The sequence below is a fragment of the Phalacrocorax carbo genome, chromosome 5 (genome assembly GCF_963921805.1).
Source record: "Phalacrocorax carbo chromosome 5, bPhaCar2.1, whole genome shotgun sequence".
Lineage (NCBI taxonomy): Eukaryota > Metazoa > Chordata > Aves > Suliformes > Phalacrocoracidae > Phalacrocorax > Phalacrocorax carbo.
In genome coordinates this window covers 23,411,902-23,434,516 of record NC_087517.1, presented here as the reverse complement: position 1 = coordinate 23,434,516, position 22,615 = coordinate 23,411,902, and the positions used below count along the sequence as shown (strand labels likewise).

General features: G+C 37.5%; 1 protein-coding gene across 3 annotated transcripts in view; it reads left to right on the top strand.

Annotated features, from left to right (window-relative positions):
- Positions 1 to 22,615, top strand: part of TLK1 (tousled like kinase 1) — a 72,423-nt gene that overhangs the window by 18,862 nt on the left and 30,946 nt on the right. For all 3 annotated transcript variants that reach the window (XM_064451576.1, XM_064451577.1, XM_064451575.1), the window contains exons 2-6: positions 9,743 to 9,861; positions 13,484 to 13,555; positions 19,499 to 19,574; positions 21,975 to 22,021; positions 22,397 to 22,483. In XM_064451576.1, the coding sequence (XP_064307646.1) occupies positions 9,748 to 9,861; positions 13,484 to 13,555; positions 19,499 to 19,574; positions 21,975 to 22,021; positions 22,397 to 22,483 (396 nt within the window). In that variant the 5' untranslated portion in view covers positions 9,743 to 9,747. The remainder of the gene's footprint in view (positions 1 to 9,742; positions 9,862 to 13,483; positions 13,556 to 19,498; positions 19,575 to 21,974; positions 22,022 to 22,396; positions 22,484 to 22,615) is intronic.

The following is a 22,615-nucleotide window of genomic DNA, read 5'->3' as shown; positions in this document are numbered from 1 at the left end:
TTTTCAGCACCAGAAGAATTAATGTTGAATGGCAGAGTCCAAGTAACCCAACGATCTAACTAAAATGCTTTTCCTCATCAGCTCTTTAGTTCATGGGAAATTGGTCAAAAGTTGTTCTGTTTGTGGTTTTTTTTCCCCTCTCCATCAGAAAAACCTTATTTTCTTTACTTTGTATTTTAACAAGTTGCCATCCAACAATCATACATCTGTAATCAGCAGACAAAAACTTTATAAAAGTACTTTGGAAGTGGATTTTAAAGTCATATTTGCCAAAAACTGCTGTCTTCTGATGTTTATAGGGAAGATTATTTTTCATATAATTTGTTAAATTTACCACGGATTAGCTTTTTTAGGCCAAAATTTGGCAGTTACATGATTTCCCTCCCATAGGTTTTATGTAGACTAATGCATGATCTATCTGCCTGCTATTTTTCCAGCTTTTTCCCCTCCTTTCTTTCACCCCCTGCTTCCCATAAGCAGTAGCCACCATTCACTTGCCTGCATCCCTTTGCCCATTCTTTTGGACAGTCTTTCTCATTTTAAAAGGATCAGTTCTCTGTAGGTTATTAAGAAAAACATTTTAAGTTCACCTAGGCACCTTAGCAGTGACGGGGTGGTGGTGGTGGTGGTGTGTGTGTTAGGAGACAGAAGTGACTAAATAGAGAAGATAACTTCAGTGAGAAATACTGCTACTTCTCTGTTGTGTGCTTCAGTGTTACTGGCTCAGGGACTGAGAAATATTGCATTTTCACTGTGCATTTAAAAAGACTCTTGATGAATTAAATGGATTCTGTTCTTTCCTGACCCTGGGCTTAGATATATGTCCCTCTCATCAGGAATTTCCTATCAGTTAAGATCTTCTCAAACAGCTAGCTTTACTTGAACACCAGGATGTATTTTTCCCCTTTTCTGTTGCACCTCTTTCTACTGTTTGACTTCGGCTACCCTGATGTCATATCCTGTACTTTCTCATGTCATTTGTTGTTTGGAGATTATAGTAGCTGTGTTGTCCTCTGTAAAATAAGTTAGTCGCCTTGACTGGAAAGCCAGTAATCATAAGCATTTCTAAATTTCCAGGTTAGACTTTCTCATGGGTAATCTGTAGCTGTTTGTTGTTATTCTGTTTAGTGTTTTGGAAGAGGTGGAACTGCGGGGTCTTGGTAAACGGTTTTGGTTATGTAGCTATTGTTAGGAGGTAAATATAGATCTGGGTATTTGTTTTATTTTAAATTTCAGGGATTGCATCTTGCTGTCTGCCCTACTGACTGCTGATTTAGTTTGAGTGGGACCTTCTTGACTTTTGGGGCCGCAGTACTGGAGGACTGTGGCCTCAGGTTTGTGGTTCATGTTGGATGGTGATGCACTTCAAAGCCTTTTGCTGAGAGTGGGCTGTCTGGCTGTGTTTTTGCTGTTATCTTAGAATTGAATTCTTACCAAATTACTGTTGCTTGGCTTTATGTCATCATACTAGCATCTCACCTTGTTTTTATAGCGCATTAAAAGTTTTCAAGGCTGTATCCAATTCTGGTTTCTGTGATTCCCTAAAACATGCTGTGGAAGAAGGGCTGTTCAAGACATGGTTTAGCAACACAGGTCAACTTTGTGGGGTTTTTGGATTCATTTCTCAATCTCACAGTTGAAATGTGCTATTTTAAATGGAACATGTGTCATCATCTTTTCCAATTTAAAAAGAAATTTGGATTCACAGTATACAGTTTGATGTCTTACTATTACTAGGAAGAGACCTTGATCAATGTGACAATGACTTGCTAGTGTTTACCCAGCCACAAAATAGTTTGCTATCAAATAGATTGTTTTCTTGGAGGTAGAAATGATAGCTTCATTACCTTATTTTCTGCAGTATGAAAAAGTCCTTTCTGGTTGGTTCTGCAATATGGAAAGTTCAGACTTTAAGAAAGGTAAGAGAATAATGAAGCTGAGTGCATGGTTTTGTTGGCTTGGTGTTGGGTTTGTCTTTTTTCCCAAATGAGACAAGAGAGTAGCTCACTTAAAAGGAAATACATGTGCATGCAGAGACAAGATGTATCTTCCTGTTGGTGAAAGAAGAAAAGTAGTTCTGTGGGCTTTTTTTTAATGAGACTGCTTAAGGATTTAAAAATCTGTATTTTTACTAATTTTCTGTAGTCTGTTTTGCATTTGATATTTTAAAGCTTTCCTTTTGTCTGCTGGTACACATGTATTCTAGAATGACAAGAGCTGTCATACTCAGTTGTTATGAAGTTAGATTATTAGAGTATCAACATAATGGGATAAATGCATATTTAGGATATTCCAAATTGAAATAAACAGTAACTTAAGGACTTTAGGGATTGCATTGCAATGCTGTTAAACAGTGGTTCTATACTTGGAATGGTTTCCATGTTTAAAGTCTGGTGTCCATAACTTCAAAGACTCTTTGATATCTTTAAAGGAATTTTGATTAAAAGAAAAAAAAAAGGAATGAAGGAAAGAAAGAAGCTGCTTTTCTTGCCATTTGAAATGTATGCCTCCCCTCACCTCCAGCTAAAAGGCTGAATATTAGTTAGCTTTACTGATCTAAAGGATGCCACTGTCAGTGAAGAGACTATGTGGTGGCAATATTATCAATGTTAATGTGAAGTGATGCTAAATGTATGTTCGACATAATTCTCGTACCATGTGTGTTACCATAAAATCTGAGTGCCTTCTAGGATCACATTGGGAAATTTGATTTACATTTAGGCTGTCTTCTTCAATAGGTAGGTCTCTGTGTTGTATTTTGCTTTGGCATTAAAAGCTATGCGCATATAAGTCTGTTAAAGAAACCAGACCAAACCAGTATGCCTTTCACTTAAGTGAAAGGTGGTTTGTGCTGGCCTTGAATTCAAAAGGAGGACTCAATCTAATCTGGAGGATTGCTCTAAAAAGAACCTTGCTTTTGCTTAATGAACGTTATCTTCATTGTAGAAAGCTGACAATGTGTAATGCTGTCGATCTTTCTTCATCTCGAAGCTGTAATTGATTGCCAGATAACAAGAGTCCATTCAGGGTAATGAGAGAGTTGAAGATAAAAATTGAGTCTTGGAGCTTGATTCCATATTTAGTGGAAAAGAAAAACATGTTTGATCTGTCCAGCCTTTGTGTTTGGGTCTGCAATGCTGCTCTGTAGTGTAGCAGTGTTTGAGATAAAGGTCCGGTTTTAGGAAGTGAAGACTTGCAGTTGCAACTCTCTGCTAAACTATTTCTCAAAAAATATCAGTTTTACTGAGGTATGAGCAGGTATTTGATTAAATAAGCAGATCTTTTGTAAGTATGTGTATATTTGGAGGTGTGGGGCCTTGGGGTAATTTAAAATACCATGGAGAATCCTCTGATTCCTTACGTCTCTATTTTGCTAAGGTAGAATATGGTATAATTGATTACACCGAATGCCATGAAAAAGCTTATATATTGCTTCTCTGAGTTTATAACTTCAACTTTTGACATAACCCATTGCTTAACAAATTCTTAGAGGAGTTTGGAGTTCTTTTCAAAAGACTTCTTGCAAAAAATATGCTTTTCAGGACAAGAAATATGTATATTTCATATTATAATATGGGAGATACTACCACTCCCCAAAAAATAGCTAGGTAGTAATGGTAACTTTTGAAAAAAAAAAAAACACTCGAAGAAGCATTCCAAAATCTGTAGCGGTTGCAAGAAACAGAGAAAAATAGGTTTCTTAGGACACTTCTCTGAGTTTTGGGTAATCTTCCAGGTGTTCTCTTTGGAAGATAATGGAAGTTTGAATGGCAGTGGGTGATAGCTATGCCAGTCTTTCATTCAGCGTCGTCGTAAATATGCTGTAAGTACTTGTGTAACGTGATTGCATGACCTTGGCTCTCAGGGCTAGGAATGAAGTTAGTTCAAGTAAGAAGTCTGGGCATATTTTGTAAACTGCAAGCTATGTCAGTCTTGTGGGCAGCAAGGTATTCTGCGAGCAAGGTGATCTGTGAGCAGGAGAATTTATAAAAAGTTACATTTTTTTTGTCCCTTACATGAAGTCCCTTAAATCTTACGGTATCTTTAAATGTAGGTGACTTGTGCTGAGAACTGAAGGATTATACAGAATTGCATGTTCTTGAAAAAACAGCTGTGTGTCTGAGAGTGAATGATGTTCTTTTAAATTACAGCATGAATGAAGAAGACAGTTTAATAGATCTTCCTCCTAGGATTTACTCTGTGTTGGAAGAAGGTTTGAATCCAGCTTTTCTGTCTTGTCCGTCAGATCACAAGGATAGCAAGTGTACATGTTAATTGTGTGTTGCTTTTTGATTCTGGTCATTTAACATCAATACCAAAATCCCCAAACGCAGCAACAAAAAAACACTCCAGCAGAAATAATGAACACAATACAGTGCATTCATTAGCATGTGTAGGCTATAAAATCTGAGCAGGAAAAAAAAAAAGGATTTTATTTCATTTGTGCTGTGGATTACCCTTCTACCTGCTAAATGACCATTCTGACTGGTAAGGTAACCCAGGCGTACTGATGTATTTAGTGCATTAGTATCTAGATATAGTACATGAGACCTGCAGTAGCAATTTTACTCTGCAGCACTTAAAACAAGCCTTAGCTATCCACAGTGATTATTGCTTTCCCATATTTCATAACATAAACAATATAGGCTATGGGAGTATCTGTTTCAGTAATGTACATACGGTTTGTCATTGCTAGAATTATGTCAGTAATTTTAAATAATCTCTGAACTTTTGAGGGCAGTGACTATCAAGTAGGCTAGTAAATCAAAATATTGCTAGTCCTGCTTCATTGAATGGGTTAGTTTGGTAAACTAAAATTGGTTATTTCAGTGTGGCACACACCTAAACACTTTTACTGTTATGAAGCAAAACAATAATCACTTAAACTCGCCTGACAAATCCAGTGTGATTAGTTTTTTATGCTCTTTCAGAGCAATATTTTCCCATTAAGGTATAGATTACATACATACTAGGAAAGGTGTGCTATACACATCTGCTTTTTTTAAAAATAAAATTCTTATTGTACAGTGCATAAATGCAAGATATCTTTTGTCCATATGAGAAGTGTACAATTTGTTTTTGAAACTCTTGGAAGCAGTACACAAACACATTTTAGGAAGCAAGAGTTTAAAGAGGATTCCTGACAGTTCTGCACTGTGCATACATGTAGTAAAACAGTCTACCCCAGAGAGCTTACAATCTAAAATATGTAGAAATTGGAGGAATTTGTACTAGACAATTTCAGAAGTGGCATTATAACTGCAGATAATAAGACAGCTGCAGTTTCAAATGGGTAATTCCCCTGCATTGCTGGAAAAAAGACCTCCAGCTCCATATGTGGCTGCATTTGGGCAAACTCTACCTCCTCCAGAAACAAAATGCAGTATCCTCAACCTGCCACTTGGGGTTTGATTTTTTTTCAAAAGAAGGCTCTGCCAACAAATTTCCTGAATGTCTCCTTCCTGACCATTTTTCTCTTGGTGTGGTTTTCTACCATCAGAGGAGGTCTGGGTACTGGGCTTTGCAGTAAAGGAGCACTGACACCACATTTGTTGTCATCTGCCTTCCTGCAGGAACAAGGGCAACTTGAACTAGCCAAATAGCAGAGCCAGTGCTTTCCCTGCCAGCAGGGTTAGCTGCATGTCCAGGAGTGGCCCAAATGTGTGGTACAGAAAGTTCTGTCTAGTTCTAGAATGTTAAAGGTTTGTGAGGTAACTGAGAGCCATATAAGAACATGATTTCTGTCTTAGGTGAGGAAATTGTAGAATGTCCTGAGCTGGAAGGGACCCACAAGGGTCATCAAGTCCAACTCCTGTCCCTGCAAAGGACAACCCCAAATTTACACCATATCTCTGAGGGTGTTGTCCAAGTGCTTCTTGAATGGTGTCAGGCTTGGTGCCATGACTGCCTCCAAGGGGAGCCTGTTTCAGTGCTCCACCACCCTCTGGGTGAAGAACCTTTTCCTGATATCCAATCTAAACCTCCCCTGGCACATCTTCCTGCCATTCCCTCGGGTCCTACCAGAGAGGAGAGATCAGCGCCTGCCCCTCCTCCTCCCCTTGTGAGGAAGCTGTAGACTGTGATGAGGTCTCCCCTCAGTCTTCTCTTCTCTAGGCTGAACAAACCAAGTGACTTGAGCTGCTCCTCATACGGTTTCTCCTCTAAACCCTTCACCAACTTCATGGCCCTCCTCTGGACACTCTCCGTAGCTTTATATCCTTAATGTACTGGGGCACCCAAAACTGCACACAGTACTCAAGGTGAGGCTGCACCAGTGCAGAGGAGAGCAGGACAATCTCCTCCCTCGACCGGCTGCAAAGCAGTGCTTGATGCACCCCAGGACGCGGTGGGCCCTCTTGGCCGCCAGGGCACGCTGTTGGCTCAGGTTCAACTTGCCATCAACCAGAACCCTCAGGTCCCTCTCTGCAGAGCTGCTCTCCATCCTCTTGTTCCCCAGTCTGCATGTATATCCAGGGTTGCCATGCCCCAGGTGCAAAACATGGCACTTGCCTTTGTTAAACTTTATATGGTTAGTAATTGCCCAGCTCTCCAGCCTGTCCAGATCCCTCTGCCGGGCCTGTCGGCCCTCGAGAGTGTCAACAGCTCCTCCCACTTTTGTGTCATTAGCAAACTTAATTAGTATTCTCTCAAGTCCTGCATCCAAGTCAGTAACAAAGAGATTAAAGAGTACCAGCCCCAAGATGGATCTGTGCAGAACCCCCCTAGTGACTGGCTGCCAGCCTGATGTAACCCCATTTACTATGACCCTCTGAGCCTGACCCATCAGCCAATTGCTCCCCCGCTGCATTATGTGTTTATCCAGCTGTACGCTGGACATTTTGTCCAGGAGGATACTGTGAGAGACAGTATTGAAAGATTTACTGAAATCCAGAAAGATCACATCAACTGGCTTTCCTTGGTCAACTAGGTGGGTAACCTTGTCATAGAAAGAAATCAGATTTGTTAAACAGGACTTCCCCCTTGTAAACCCGTGCTGGCTAGGACCAATGACTGCGTTGTCTTTCAGGTGTTTTTCAGTAACTCCCAGAATAATCTTCTTCATGATTTTACCAGGCACAGAAGTGAGACTGACAGGCGTGTAGTTACTGGGGACATCCCTGTTGCCCTTGAAGACTGGGACAATGTTTGCCAGCTTCCAGTCAACTGGGACCTCCCCAGATTCCCACGAGCATTGAAAAATCATTGAGAGATGCCTCGCTATGACATCAGCCAGCTCTTTAAGTACCCTTGGATGAATCCCATCAGGCCCCATCGACATAGAGGGATCTAGCTGGAGCAGCAAGTCCTGCACAAGTTCAGGGTTTATTAGGAGTTTATCATTCCCATGGTTCACTAGCTCAGGGCTCTGGAGGTCCCTGAGCCCACCATCAGTGTTGAAGACCAAGGTGAAGAAAGCATTAAATATCTCTGCCTTACCTATGTCCCTGCTTGTGAGGTGACCATTCTCATCAAGCAATGAGCAAATGTAATTTCTGGCCTGCCTTTTGCCATTAATGTATTTGAAAAAGCCCTTCCTATTGTCCTTCACGGTACTGGCCAGCTTCAACTCTAATTGAGCTCTGGCCGCCTGTATTTGTTCCCTGCAGTGGCAAACAGCATCCCTGTAGTCCTCCCATGTCGCCTGACCTTGCTTTACCTGGCTATATACTTTTTTTCCCCTCCTTATTTCAGGAAGAATATCCCATGTCAGCCAAGCCAGCCTTTTGCTTTGCTTGCTTGACTTCCTATACTTTGGGATTGCCTACTCCTGTGCTTTTAGGAGGTGGTACTTAAAAAGCACCAGCTTTTTAAACCACCACTTAAACCAGCACTGATGGACCCCAGCACCTTCAAAAGCTTTTTCCCAGGGAACCTTCCTAAGCAGTTCCCTGAGCAACCTGAAGTCTGCTTTCCTCATGTCCCGAGTTGCTGGCAGCTTTCCTTCTGTCAACATAGATTTTAAATTTGACTGTTTCATAGTCACTGTGGCCAAGGCAGTCCCCAATCTCCACTTCACCCATGAGGCCCTCTCTGTTAATAAGCAATAAGTCCAGGAAGGCACCTTTCCTGGTCGGTTCCCTTAGTACCAGTACCAAGAAGTTGTTGTCCCAGCCATGTGGTATTCCCAGTTGACATCTGGCAAGTTGAAGTCCCCCATGAGGACAAGGACAGATGGCTTAGAGGCATCCCTTAGTTCATTAAAGAATAACTCATCGATGTCATTCTACTGGCTAGGTGGCCTATAGTAGACTCCCACGACAACATCTGCTTTATTCGTCTGTCCCTTAATCTTTACCCAGAGGCTCTCAACTGTGCCATCGCCAACTGTAAGCTCCATGCATTCCAGCTCCTCCACTACATACAATGCCAGCCCTCCACCTCGCCTGCCCTGCCTGTCTCTCCTAAAGAGCTTGTAACCATCCATCATGGAACAGGACTCATCCTACCAGGTTTCACTTATGCCAGTGATGTCATAACTCTGGGCCTGGGCCAAGGCTTCAAGCTCCTCTTGCTTGTTGCTAATGCTGCACGCATGAAAGGTGTGCTGATGCCTTCATTGACAGGATGCTTAGCTGATGGGTGGAGGTTCATAGGAGCACGCAAACTTTACAAACTGTAGTTTTCATGAAAAGGGAATTCCAAAAGCTTTTTTTCATAGTACAATTTGAATATACCTAGTTATTACTTACAGTTCTTTTTGAACTGCTGTGTTGTCCTGTGGGACTGAAAAGCACAAACTTGGTAAGTTGTGTCTTAGTTGAAAAAAATGAAGCTGTATCACTTTATATGGTACTTGAGGGATATGCTATTAAAATTGTACATAAAAAACTTTGGCATTAAATATCTTATTTAAAATAAAGCAACTGAAATGTTTCCAACTGAAGATAAACTGAATGTTCAAGTAGTTGAAAAGATTAAAACAGAGTGCAGTTTGTGTAAATACGGAAGGCTCTTTGTCTAGAACATATTTCAGACTCATGAAACAGCCATAAGTGATTTAAATACAAATCAGAAAGCTGCACATTGTGTTGCAGCCTACTCATGTAGGCTGAGCTCATCAGAAACTCCTTTTGTTTCTCCATTTCCTTCCACCTTACTTTCCAGGTGCCAGCAGCACTGCTTTACCCTGTTTAGCAGGGCTCTGTCAGAGCCACCACCTGTGCAAGGGTCTCTGTTGCTCTTAGCTCCTTCAGTATTGCTGATCCCACTTCTTGCTTCTCTGGCCTTCGGAACCTCCATATAGCCCTGCATTCCCTTGCATGTGTTGGGGTCTATGATCTACCTTCTGATTTTCCTTTTTTTCCCCCCTATTATTCTTGTTTGTTTGTCTTGGACATTGATGTATTGATAGCCTAAACATTTTAAATAATATGGAAAATAAGGGGACTGCAGAATTGGGAGGTTTTATGCTGGAAAGTATTTTGCTCCTGTCAGCTAGTTTTTAGTCTATAAATAATTGCCTGTTTGGTATATTGCAAGCTGCAGACTCCATGTCTCTTACATGCCTCTAACAGGTTCTAGTTTTTGCCAAAATTGACAAGGCTATTCTGATACACAGAACTTTTGCCAGAATTTCTGGAATTCGAGTGCATTCGTGATTAGGTAACAGGTGGTGAGTCATTGCGTTAAGGGTGTAAATCCTTTCTTTACATAGGTATATTTGTTTATATGATATGGTTGGCTTGTTTGTAAAATATTCTACTGCAAATATTAGGGAATATAATGAATTTATCTTCTTTAGGAGCAATGGATGAGCTTCATAGCCTGGACCCAAGAAGACAAGAATTGTTAGAGGCAAGATTTACAGGAGTAGTAAGTGGCAGCACTGGGAGTACTGGAAGTTGCAGTGTTGGAGCTAAAGTAAGTTCTAAGAGCAGTCACCCATTTTTGAAATGCTAATTTATTTCACGCTGTCTCACTTGTATATTGCCCACGTGATTTACTTGCAAAAGAACTTATTAATCCTTATTAGTCTGTTATTTTGCTTTGAGATAGGATTGTTTATCCTGAACCTACCTATGACATATGGACATTGAATTGTTCTTAAAAACACCAAAGAATGGTCTTATACAGGCTTTTGTGTGGTTTTGCTCCAGTGCACATGTGATCAGAGACGGAAGTTTTTCCCCAGTATTTAAGTGCAGTTGTCCTTTCTGCAGATGGTCAACTACCTACACTTTGGCTTGAAATAGACACAGGGAGTCTGGCGTGAGCTCTTTTTTTAAGATTAAATTTGTTTGAAGATTAATATATCTAGATTAACAAAGCCAAATTCTTTGAACTTTTCCAGAAGTTTATATCAATTTTACCTACTTTGATTGTAGACTTTCTGCAGTCTGACTGTTAGTATCTAAACGAGGATGCAACACTTGAGGAAAAACCTTATGAACGTTGAATACCAGGGTTTAATTACCTTCCATGTGTCATATATTACCCTTCAGTTGACGCATCTGCAAAATAAATCTGTCTTTATTACAAATTCTGTTCCAGTTACTAGCTTTAACTTCCAAGACTAATTTCTGCAATACTGTTGCCTAGCCAGAGGTACTCTGTTTTGTAAATTTGCATTTGAATGTTCTTCACCAAGTGTAGTACTTAATAAACGGATGTTAAAAAAATGTGCCTAAAAAATTAGTATTATATTTCCCCCATGATGAAAGTACTTTTGAATTCTGTTTCCAAAGTGTTTGCAGTGCCTTCATATTTTAAGTACTTTACACAAACTTGGTTAGTATTTTTCACTTCCTATTCCACATTTTAATCACCACTCTAGATGACAGAAAAAAATACGACCTGATGGCAGACGTTGATGAAATTTCTGGAGACGTGTGATGTATTGATGACTATTAACAAACTACAAATAATTGAAATCCACGCATAGAGATCTTGCATTGTATCTTCTTAGTTTGTTTTTGAGAGTGCCATGAAAGTAACTGCCACAAAGCTGTAAAAAAGGTGGCATATCACTGCTGTTACTACCATCTTAACCAAGAAGTGAGTTAAACGGTCAGGGGAGTGAGTTAAATGGTCAGGAGAAGGAATCAGGTTGGATTGCCAGTGTGGTTGATGCCCTGTTGTTTTCTCTTTTTATTTAATTGCCTTCTAATTATGACTGCAAAAATGTAGACTTGTCATATCTAATGGTTAATATTAGATAGAGACAAACCCAGTAGTTCTAGCCCATCTTTCTTCGTTTCTTCCTTGGGTTCTCTAGTGCTACTCACTCCCCTAACTTATTAGCTCATTTTAACTGCTCATAATTCAAATGACTGTCCTTTTTCATTACTAGTTTTGTACTTTCTTTTAACTTCATTTAACTTTTAGTGTGTTTATAAACCCTTCTATTAGTTTTCGATACAGCTGTGTTGGTCCCTTGCCTTATTGCCAGTCTTTCCTTTTCAGAATGTGTCTACTGCTGTGTGTGTAATACACTTTCTTTAAAAGTAACTATCAAGTTTCTTGGGGTTCCTTTTCTTTAAGCTTTGATCCCCTGTGAGTCGCTGCTTACCATTTCTACAAATCTGTTCAAGTCTTTTTTTGTTGTCTGTTCTTCAGCTGATTTCACATTTACCCAAATTACATTCCACTTTCAGGTTCTCAGTTTGCTCATCCAAATTAGCCAGGAAGAAAAATAAAACCAAACAAAACCAAAACCCAGCTAACTGCTTTTTACTCAACCATGTAAAACATAAATTTCTTGTCCCTGACACATTCCAAGACCTGTTTGAATGGATAATTGTATCTCATCCAGTTGTTTTCCAAATGGATAGCTGGATAAAGGTTGTTGGTTTGTTTTGTTGTTCTTTTTAAAAATGCTACTAAATGCTTTGATAATTGTTTGCAGAAGATACTACTACCACTGTCTTCTGATTCATGCAGATCCTCACCTATGACACTGTTGTTCTTACCTTTGACCAGAAATATTCCACAAATGATCTTCCGTATAATGTACAATATATCTTCTTTTTCCTGCTTACTTTTTTGTTTGGTTTTGGGAGGCAGGGAGGTAGAGGGGAATACCAGTATCTAGTCCTATAATTTATCCCACCATCAGTAAAATGGCAATTATATCAGTTTTGTTTTGTATTTCTGACCATTCAGTGGATTGAAGCAGATAACATGAAGTGTAGCAGCTGGTCTGGAATGTGTTTGGAATATGTTTCGTTTGTTTGTTTGTTTTTTAAATACAGTCTTCAGTCTTAGAGGGGGATGTTGAGAGAGGTTTGTCTGATTTTTATTAGATTTTTATTAAATAACCTGATTAAACCTTTTGATCTGATATGCAGAGGTAACTGGGAAAATGTGATGTATAAATATCATCTCCATTGGTCTGCTTTCACTTTGTCATGGTTTAGCCCCAGTCAGCAACCAAGCACCACGCAGCCGCTTGCTCACTTCTCCCCCGGTGGGACGGGGTAGGGAATTGGAAGAGTAAAAGTGAAGTAACTCTCAGATACTGAGAGATCGCAAGGAAGAACTACCTATAGGCATTTCTATACCAGAGACTGCTGGGGGTGGGGGGAACACACACGGAAATTTTATGGATTTAGTTAACATTTCTCCAGAAAGTAAAATTCAGAGATGATCTAGTTATTCAGAAGATGCCATGGATCGCTATTGTCCTGCAAACTGAAGCAGTGCTACAATGTAATGCTTTGAAGCAAGCTGAGTGTTTGCCTTGGAACTAGTTTCACTTCAAAGTATTTGTTCTGCCTTCCTATATGGAAGAGAATAATTCAGCAGTATAAGATTTTTTTTTTTGTAATAAAAAGAAAAAAAGCTCAACTGATGTTGGCATTTTTGTTATGTTAACATGGAACAGACTCTTTCAATAAAATGTTCTTGTTGCCATTCTATGTTCAAAAGATCTCTGAATAAATCAGCCTTAGAAAATTTCTAAATAAGTATTGTAACTTGAGATAATTTCACTTTTTTTTTCTTACTAGTCTAAATTTGTTGATTTGGGGGAAATAGTTTCCTTTAAGAATGTGGAATAATGTTGTCAGTAGGTTGTAATTTTCTGTCATTGAATGGATTAAAAAAGCCTAATCTTGGAATAGTCTGGTATCTGTCTTGGAGAAAATTAAACCCTCTTTTTCTTTGAAAAATTAAAATTTTTAGTAGTTTCTAGCACTTTCAGCAATGTTAGCTTTTTAAGCCCTTGCTGTGGAATCATTTGGTACGGTTTTTCCTTGGATGTTTTGCTATTCCAAAATAAGACTGAAATGTTTTTGAATGTTCTAGGCTCCTACTTGGCTTAAAAGCAATCGAAATACAGACGTCACTGTGCTCTGTCAAAACATCCACTTGTCAAACTTTTTACCCCCCCCCTTGTAAGTCACAAGTGCTCTGGAGTTAGTCAATTTTTCCTTGCAAGCATGAAATTTTATTACTGTTACTTGTTATAACTGTGAGTGATAATAGTGGATTAGCTGTTTTATAAATCTGTATATAATGTTTAGTATTTTATTTGTCTTGGTAGGCCTCAACAAATAACGAAAGTTCAAATCACAGTTTTGGAAGCTTGGGGTCTTTAAGTGATAAAGAATCAGAGGTAAGTATATGGGGGAGATTCATTATTACCTTAAACTTTCAATGCTAACAAGTCATAATTTTATATTTCACTTTGATGCCTTATTTTATATAGAAGCTTTAGAAGTAAAATGCAAAATATACACCTAAACAGGAAAAAGCATACATTACTAAAAGGTAACATCTCTTGGAGAAGGAGATGACTTGATAAAAGTTTCTTAGGATTTTTGGTCATGAAACTAGCTGCTTCTCTTTATTGTCTGTGTAGTCATGCTGTGAGGATTCGTACAGCTTTTGGAGCTGAAAATGCTTAAACAGTTTGCTGTCTTTTGTTTAAGAAGTAATAAGGTTTTCATCAGCACAGATAAACTTCAACTAGTCTTTGGCTGCATCTTTGAAAATACTCTAGAAACTAGTTTGCTATGTTTTCTTTAAAAATATGGATTTACTCCAAGGTCAGACAGTAGCTTTCATCTGCATTTGTAAAAGCTGCAGTTGTCACTGTGTATTTTCTTATCTAGTACTACTTCATAATCCAAAAAAGGATTCATAGTCTTAATATGTTTTAATGTGCAGAGTGCAGACTTCCCTGGAGTAGAAGATTTTCCTATTAGTGACTAGCATTGCATTAATGCAGCTCTTAAAATTTACCTCTTTTGGGGTGGATGAGTCCCTCTGACAGTTTTGTCTGTGTACATCACAGATGGCATTGGTAAGATGATACCTCTTGTAAGCAAGAGCATCTTCCTAGCCCAGGCTAGACCTGTGTTTGACTGTGTCTTATGCCAGAGGCAGAATTACTACTAGTGATAGAATGAGAGGAAACAGCTTCAAGCTGTGTCAGGGGAGGTTTAGATTGGATATTAGGCAAAATCTGTTCACTGAAAGAGTGGTCAGGCATTGGAACAGGCTGCCCAGAGAGGTGGTAGAGTTGCCGTCTCTGGAAGCGTTCAGAAAACATGTAGACGTGGCACTTGAGGGCATGGTTTAGGAGACATGGTAGTGTTGGGTTGATGGTTGGACTTGATGATCCTAGAGGTCTTTTCCAACTTTAATGATTCTGTGATTATTTGGAATGTGCTTTTGATGTTATTTTCACATGGTAAAGCTTTATTTTGGGGCCTAACTGTTCATTTACTCAGTCACTACAAGATACCGTCTGCTGTTTGCTTTTATACTGGACTGACCAGCAAGTGAATTTAATTGGTCCCAAGACTGATACTTTATAAATAAATGTTCTGCATGTATGATTTCTTGTTTTCCTCTTTGAAAAGGTCTCTGCTATGGTTTTTTCCCTTTGCCTTTCCCAGCTGGATTTTCCTTTCAATTGTATATAGACTTATTTTCTTAACCAGAGGAGTCTGTTCCTGTTGGTTTTCTTCATGGCTTTTCGTAGAAGTATTTTGGGCAATGTTGCAGTGATGCAGTTCTGGTGCAGGTGGCAATGGAAATGTGCTGCATTAGCCTGAAGGTTGCAATGCATTATTGCAATTCGTCAACAGAAATGTCTGTGAGTAGTCGAGCGATTTCAGAACATTGACTGTATGTGTAATAACTTTTTGGTGTAGAAAAATGTTATTTTACAGTTGGATACATGAGGCAAGGTTTTTCTAAGGCATGTAAGTTTGAAAGTTCAACCTGTATCTTCAGAGTCTGCACAGTGTTTTAGCCTGAAGCCATGCTTCTGGGTAGGGATAATTTATTGTTTTTTAAAAAATGTTCTAAAACTTTGATTCTAAAATAGAAATAGATTTTTTTTCCCTAAAAAGTCCCTGCACAGATCTCCAGTGCACAGTGCTCCAGGTTTCTTCTGTGTTTGCTGAAAGATAAGTCTTAATGACATCGAATAGTGAAATATAATTTCTTGACCCATTTTCAGAAGTTGTCAGTTGTATTCACTTAAACTAAATTATAATTTTAATACCAAATATGTTAATAAGTTTTTAGAGTTTTGGTCATAAAATAACATCTAATTACTTGTATGCTATAATCATATAAAAAGTACACTTTAGTTCTTAATACTGTAAACAGGTTGTGGGATTTTTTTATGTGGGTGTTTTTTTGTTTGTTTGTTTTTTTTAATGGTGCGACAATGAAGGTTTACTAATAATAGGGAATTCCTCTTGTGGATGGTGGTGTAGAAATACAAAGACTTGCTTATATGGGAAGCAGTACCATAATTTTATGTTGAGAGATAACTGTTGTATTACAGTAGATTTTGAGAGAAAAAAGCAGAAATACAAATCTCAGAATCATTGAAAGTGATTGCTAGCAGGAATGTCAGTTTGCTGGTAAAATGATGATGGCGCATTCATGTCATCATTCTCTGCTTTCATCACTAAGTGGCACATTAAAAGAAAGTCAGTCTTTCACACTTAGTTTTTGAAACGAGGCAGGCTTCCCACACATACACACACACCCCCTTTTTTTTTCTGGTGTGAATTTTTTCCTTTTTACTTTTTGCACATGGATTGCAGAAAATACAAGTATTAGAACTGTAGTCTGTCTTTTTTTTTCTTGTCTGATGGATGTATGAAGAGGGACAACTTATCTGAATAGTAGTTTTAATTGAGATACTTCACAACGATAAACTTTGATCTGCAAAATAACTTGAACCGGGTTTTATTCTGGATTCAATTCAGCATTGTGAGCTGGGTGCTTGATCTTAATATCCAGACCTGATTCAAGTTTCTTTTTAAATGTATACATTATTTTTATGTTATTCAATGCTTTGTTGCTGTGGTAGCTAGGTCTTAATTTAAGGGGTGTGTGTTAGCTACTTGGAGTTAAGATAAATCCTAAATTGGCTACCTCAGGTTGTGAACAAGTGCTTCTGGTAGTCTTCCAATATTTTGGCCTTCCCCACCATTCCTCGTTAAAGTAGATTACCTCTCCTTGTTTCGGTTACAAATACATTCTTTTATTTATAGCTAGTATTTTATCTGTAGAAAATTAGTTATTTAAAGGAGGACAGCTTTGTCTGTGGCTTGATTTGTCCAGTTTGATTAGTTATTTAAATGTTTTGCTCTGCTTGCTTGTAGCTGTTTAGTTCCTGCGGTTCCCAATAATACAGAGCCCTCATTATAAATTCCAATTAGATCAAATCTTTAGTTACTTCTGAAATTACATTTATAATGTGTTGCAGAGGAAAACAGCACTGCTGTATATGTTTGCTGTAGTTGTAAAGCTTTGAGGGGAGGGTAGGATTTGGAAGAAAGTAATTGTGGAAAACTATCAACTCACTATGCATATAAAAAATGTTAACTAAAAAAATCGTAACTATTAAGCATAATGGAGACTTAAGTGTTGAGGGACAAAAACCCCCACAACTTTTATTTTATTATATATGATTTTCATTGTTTTTCCTCTAAAAAAATAAATTCCTGAGTTATGCTGTTACCAGTTCTACAATAATGGTAGAAAATATTTAACTATGCATGAAATATATGAAAATACTTGAGTGTTTGTTTTTTTTAAGGAGATTAACTAGTTGAGAATTGGTACTTAGAAATCTTTATTTTATAAAAGAGGATGTGAAAAGCCAAGATGTAAAACTGTAAATGTGAAGAGACGACTCAGGGGAAACACATTAAAATTGAGGGGTAAACTAGGATCAAGACCATGATGTATGAGGCTCTGTTAAGATGCCAAGCTGTGTGTAACTTTAACATAGCTTTACAGTCTAACTTTGGATAACTTCAAAACTATTTTGTCTTGCTTTTGAAATAGTGGTATTTTAATCTAAATCTTGGCTGTACGTAAATCCTTCTGAAGGGACTGAAAGTAGCTTCAGCCTTTGTTTACCAGGGGGATACTCCTTGACCCCATTAGTCTTCAGTTTCTTGTAATTCATATGGTTCTATTCATTAAAAAGGATTCTGGAGAACATTTTCTAGTGATTGATGTATGCTGTACATTGCCATATGAATATTGTACTTAGAAAAGGTGAACGTGACCTTGTTGGGTAACCTCATTAATAACCTCATTAGTGTGCTAATACTTTTTCATTTGGGAGGTTAAATTAAACACTGAAAGAAATCAGAAGCGCTTAAGGAAATAGACATTTATGAATTATTTGAGTTTCAGTTTTTAAACTATAAACCTCTTTAAAGGTCTGGTTTTTAAATGCAAGACCAGTCACTGCAGTTGGAAACTAATTCTGGTGAAGGAAATCTTAAATGTTTAGTCATTAATTAGCTTTTAAACCACTTTTTTTTTCCTTGATACAGTAGATAAAACTGACTACATTAGAATAACAACTATTGAACTACTTAACTATAAACTGAAAGCTGGAAAATAAGAATGACATTAAAATATTTGGTTAAATAGTTTCAGTTTAGTTTTGTGGAACAATAGCTTCATGTTACCTATTTACCTGGCAGTAATTGCAAATTATTAAAGTAATATTTCTAAGTTATGCTTTCTGCTTTTAGAATCACATAGTCTTAAGATAACTTAATTTCCAGGAGTCTGTGTTGTACAGTGCAATAATGTATGATAGCACTGTAAAAGATGCAGGTGTTGGTTGGAAGACTTTATTTAAAATACAGTGTATGTAATTTAAACCTCTTTTGTAGCCTGTTAATACAACAGTTATAATTGTAAAACTTCCAAAGGTGTTTTTATGAATCTATCCACAGAGCTAAAACTTAAAAAAAATATATGGTATAGGTAAGGAAGACCTTTCTTGTCCTGACTGTTCTTTTATAGACTGATAATTTTCTATGGATTACAGGTAACTTAAAGTGGTTCTTTGCCAAAATAAATATTTTAGGATATTTTAGTAAATTTATATTTTAAGATACCTACATGAAGATTTTGGAACCAAAACATACTTGAAATGCTTTTAGTGATGGGTTGAAATTTGAGTTTTGATATCATTTGCTGTATTGAGAGAGAATACTTTGAGCACAAAGTGACAAATACAATGAAATTATAAGATGATGGTATCATAAAAAGTACCTTATCACTGATCCAAGATATTTGGGATCATTGGCTTCTTGATTGTAAAACAGAGTTCATGTAATGGCTTCTGTGCTTTCTCCAGTTACTGGTATGAGGCTGTGTGGAGACTGAGTACACAACAGCTGCAGTATCTTTTCCTTGAACCAAAGCAGCATGTAGAATTTACCTTACACTGGGGAGACTAACTGGTTTGAATCCTCAGATCAAGGGAGAACAAATATAATTTAGAGCTGCTTCTGATCATAGCCCTTTCTTGTTATCCATGTCGTACATGCTGGTTGGAGTTTCTAGGCAACTATTTATAATATCTCTGGAATAAATTTTTAACAGCTGTATATTTTTTCACTTATCATTGATGTTTTTCTTTGACTTTCTTGAGATACAAATATGAAGGGGGGCGACAATGACACTTTCAAAGTGGATAGATATTCAAATTTTGAGCAATTGTTCTCTTTTTTAAATCCTAAACAGATTATAGAAATCTACAGTTTATGTTAGCTCGGAGATTACTTCTGCACTTCTGAAAATGAGTAACATTGGTTTCCTATTTATGCACTAGAACTTTGTGTTTATACTGTGGCAATGTGTAGAAAACAGTATCAAGAATCAGCTTATTTCACCAAGTATTAAGCTTTAAACACCCACAACTATAATCTGAAGATCTTTGGTAAAATGTAGCCATAAGTGAAACCAAACTGGGTGTTTCTAAACCCCAGAATGGATGAAGAGGTACAGTTGCTTAACAATTAATATATAGAATTGCCTTTTGGGAAATTATTTAAGTATTACTTCTTACTTTCTTAAATGCCTTTTCTGGCTTGTATTTATCTGATTGACCAAGGATCATATTATCTACTTTAACTAAGATCTGAAATTACATCCCTGCTGAATTGTGAAATGGTGTTTTATGAATGATGATTTAAATTTATTTCACAATAACATAGCAATAATATAAATAAATAGAGCTGCTCTTGGATCATTTTCATTTTGTTGTTTGTAGACTCCAGAGAAGAAACAGTCAGAACCTTCCAGAGGAAGAAAAAGAAAAGCAGACACTCAAAGTGAAAGCAGCCAAGGTAAATTAAAATGTAAATTAATTATATAGTTATTGCATGAATTTAATCAAATTTTCATGCACAAAATTTTGACTGTTAGCCTTAAAAGTTCTGTATTTTTGCTTGTATAAGACACGTGTTGGGTTTTGGATGATAAATTACATGTCCTCCCCCCCCTTATTTGTCACTGGAAGGGATCGGCAAGTAAAACAAACTGGGCTGGTAATTGCCCATAAGAATCGTGTGCTGCATGTGTAACTTGCAGCTGTGGTACAACTCTGTACTTTTTAAGAATAGTAGCAGCTCTTCTCATCCAAAATACATTTGTGGTTTGTATTACTTTTCAGTAGGTAAAAGGAAAATGGATTACAGATTATAATATCTGATTGCTTGTTTTCCAGGTATTTTTAAATATTGGATTTCATTCTTCGTTTTCTGTGGATTATTGTACAGTTTAGTTGTCTAAGGGGATGGGGAAATTGGGATGAGACTGATTTACCAATTTAATATTTGCAAAGCATAGTTTTTGTTGTTCTTCTCTTTAATGTGACTTTTGGGAGAGGAGTATTGGAAGTTTAACCTCAAGACAAAAATTCATCAAAAAGGGAGAGGAAATAGTTTTGATAACATCTGTATTAGCTTTTTTCTTTCTCAGCTAGGAAATGCCACTTCAGATACATATCAATGGGCTCCATATCTGGAGGTCTTCATGATTCAACATGCTATTAGTAGAAGAATTATGTACTTTGACTAAAATTAATGTCTTTGTAAGTGTTGCTTCATAAAGACTTGCTTTGTTCAAAGAACTTGAACGAACTTCCCAGTTCCCGTTGTCCTAGTCGCCTGTCCTTCCTGCTACCAATGAAAGTTTGGAATTAAGAGATGGTAGAAATTTCAGGAACTTTTTGGCATAGACAACATGATTATAATGTCTCATAATTACTATTTTACTGTCAGCAGCAGTGAAACCAAATAGACTGCACTGCAGTATTCTCAAGGAACTGGCCTAGGAAACTGTAGCATGTTAGAGTGGTACAGTTGAAGCACAGTTAAATACTGCTATTGTATTAAAAAAAGGAACAAGAGATACATCTCTTGAGTGCAGTTTCTGTAACATGACATAGAATAGATTTTTCTATACTCAAAAGGAATGCTGTCTATCTCACTTATCTGGATGAAAGCAAATTTTAATTTGATAAAGCGATATATGAAAATTAAGTACGTGGACAGAAATCACTAGCAGAATTATAGGAAAGGTAAAGAACTGGCTAAAGGGCAGTAGCAGTGTACGATAACAAGGTAACTACTGGAGGAGTTAGCTGTGTGCTGTTCTATGTCTTTGAATTATTTTATCTAAATATTTCTGTTAAAAGTCTTGACACAAAAAGGACTGCCAAATGTTTCTGTTCCTTCATAGTGTCTTTTAATGACACAAAGTTATGCAGCAGTGCCAACACAGAGGCGTATTGGACTAGAAAGGATTCTTCAGGGCTGAGGCAACAGAAAAGCTTGAAAACCTTTGTTAAAAAGTCCAAAATTATGTTTTTGGACCTATGGGTAACGATCTCCTAACTTATCACAAAAATTTCTTTCTATAAACAAAAAAACTTTGAAAATTGTCCATTTTCAAGATGTCTCCTAACAGGTAGTCTGACCTGTACAAGAGACAAATACAGTCTTAAGATTTGCCTATCATCTTAGGGCCAAATAGAAGAAAGCATTCATTCCAAGGCTAAGGCATTGGTGTCATCTCTGGAATGCCACGTATGGGACAGGTCCTCATATTGCAGAAACATTAATTAACGTTGGTGCTCCTGAAGTCTCAATACTGATTAAGATTTGTAAAATTATACTCTCTCATTCTGCTCTATTTATCTCCCTGGTTAACACTGTGAGTTAGCCAATTCATAATCAGATTGGGAGGAATGAAAATATTTGCTGTCCTCTATGCCCACACTGTTATTGGCACCCAAGCAAATCGTTGGGCAGAACGTTTGGGCACAGTAACTAACCTAGAGTATAAAACGTTAATAGTCTTGGTTAATTTGATATTTTGGAAGTAGGTGAACTTTGAGATAGTGCTTGAAAAGGGGAGGGACTTAGCACCAGAGGGTTGATCTGTAGGATGAGAGGTGAGTTTCCTGTTATCTGGAAGAGGTCTAGGCTTGCTGCTAAATCTGTGCTAATCTGGCATTGAAGTGTGAGTTAATTTCTGATTTCTCAATGAATGGAATATGCAAATCTCTTTGTTGTGGCCAGTCCCTTAATTATCTACATAAGGAGATGCCATATTAGCACATCAAAGAAAACCAATTAACAAGTGGTAAATCTTCGTTATAATTACTGTATAGGTAAAACTGTAAGACACATCTGCAAGTAATTTATTTAATGAATTCTAATTTATTAATGTGTTTGCTTCAGGAAAGAATATTGGGGGACGTGGTCACAAGATTAGTGACTATTTTGAGGTAAGGCTTTTCTGTGATTGTAAAATTTACTTTAGCTTTAAAATACACTTTTAGGTTTTTTGGGTGTTTTGGGTGTTACAGAATTCTTGCTTGTAGTGGACAGGCCTATTGAGAGGATTTTTTTTAACACTTAACAGAAGTTTGAGTGTTAACCCTTGAAGTAGAGATGCAGTGGTCTCTTGGTGCAGCCTGAGCTAAAATACAAAAACCATTTTCTTTCACGCTTTTCTTCAAATGGCCAAAGGCTGCTCTAATACAAGTAATATAACCTAATTTACAAATTCTTCGTACAGATGAGCTGTATCATTCAGTAGATGTACAATGTATTTTGATAAGAAGATTGACTAATTGGAGGGCCATGTATCTTCTCTACAGTACCAAGGTGGAAACGGCTCTAGTCCAGTGCGAGGAGTACCTCCTGCAATCCGGTCTCCTCAGAATTCACATTCCGCTCCTTCTTCTGTAAGTTTGTGAACTTCGTAACTGCTGGAGGTACTTTTGTAGTCTAAAAGTAGCATAATTCAAAAGAATCTATATTCAAGGGAGGAGTTTTCAAAGGAAGGAATCCTGGGAAGGAATTAAAGAGGAGAAAAA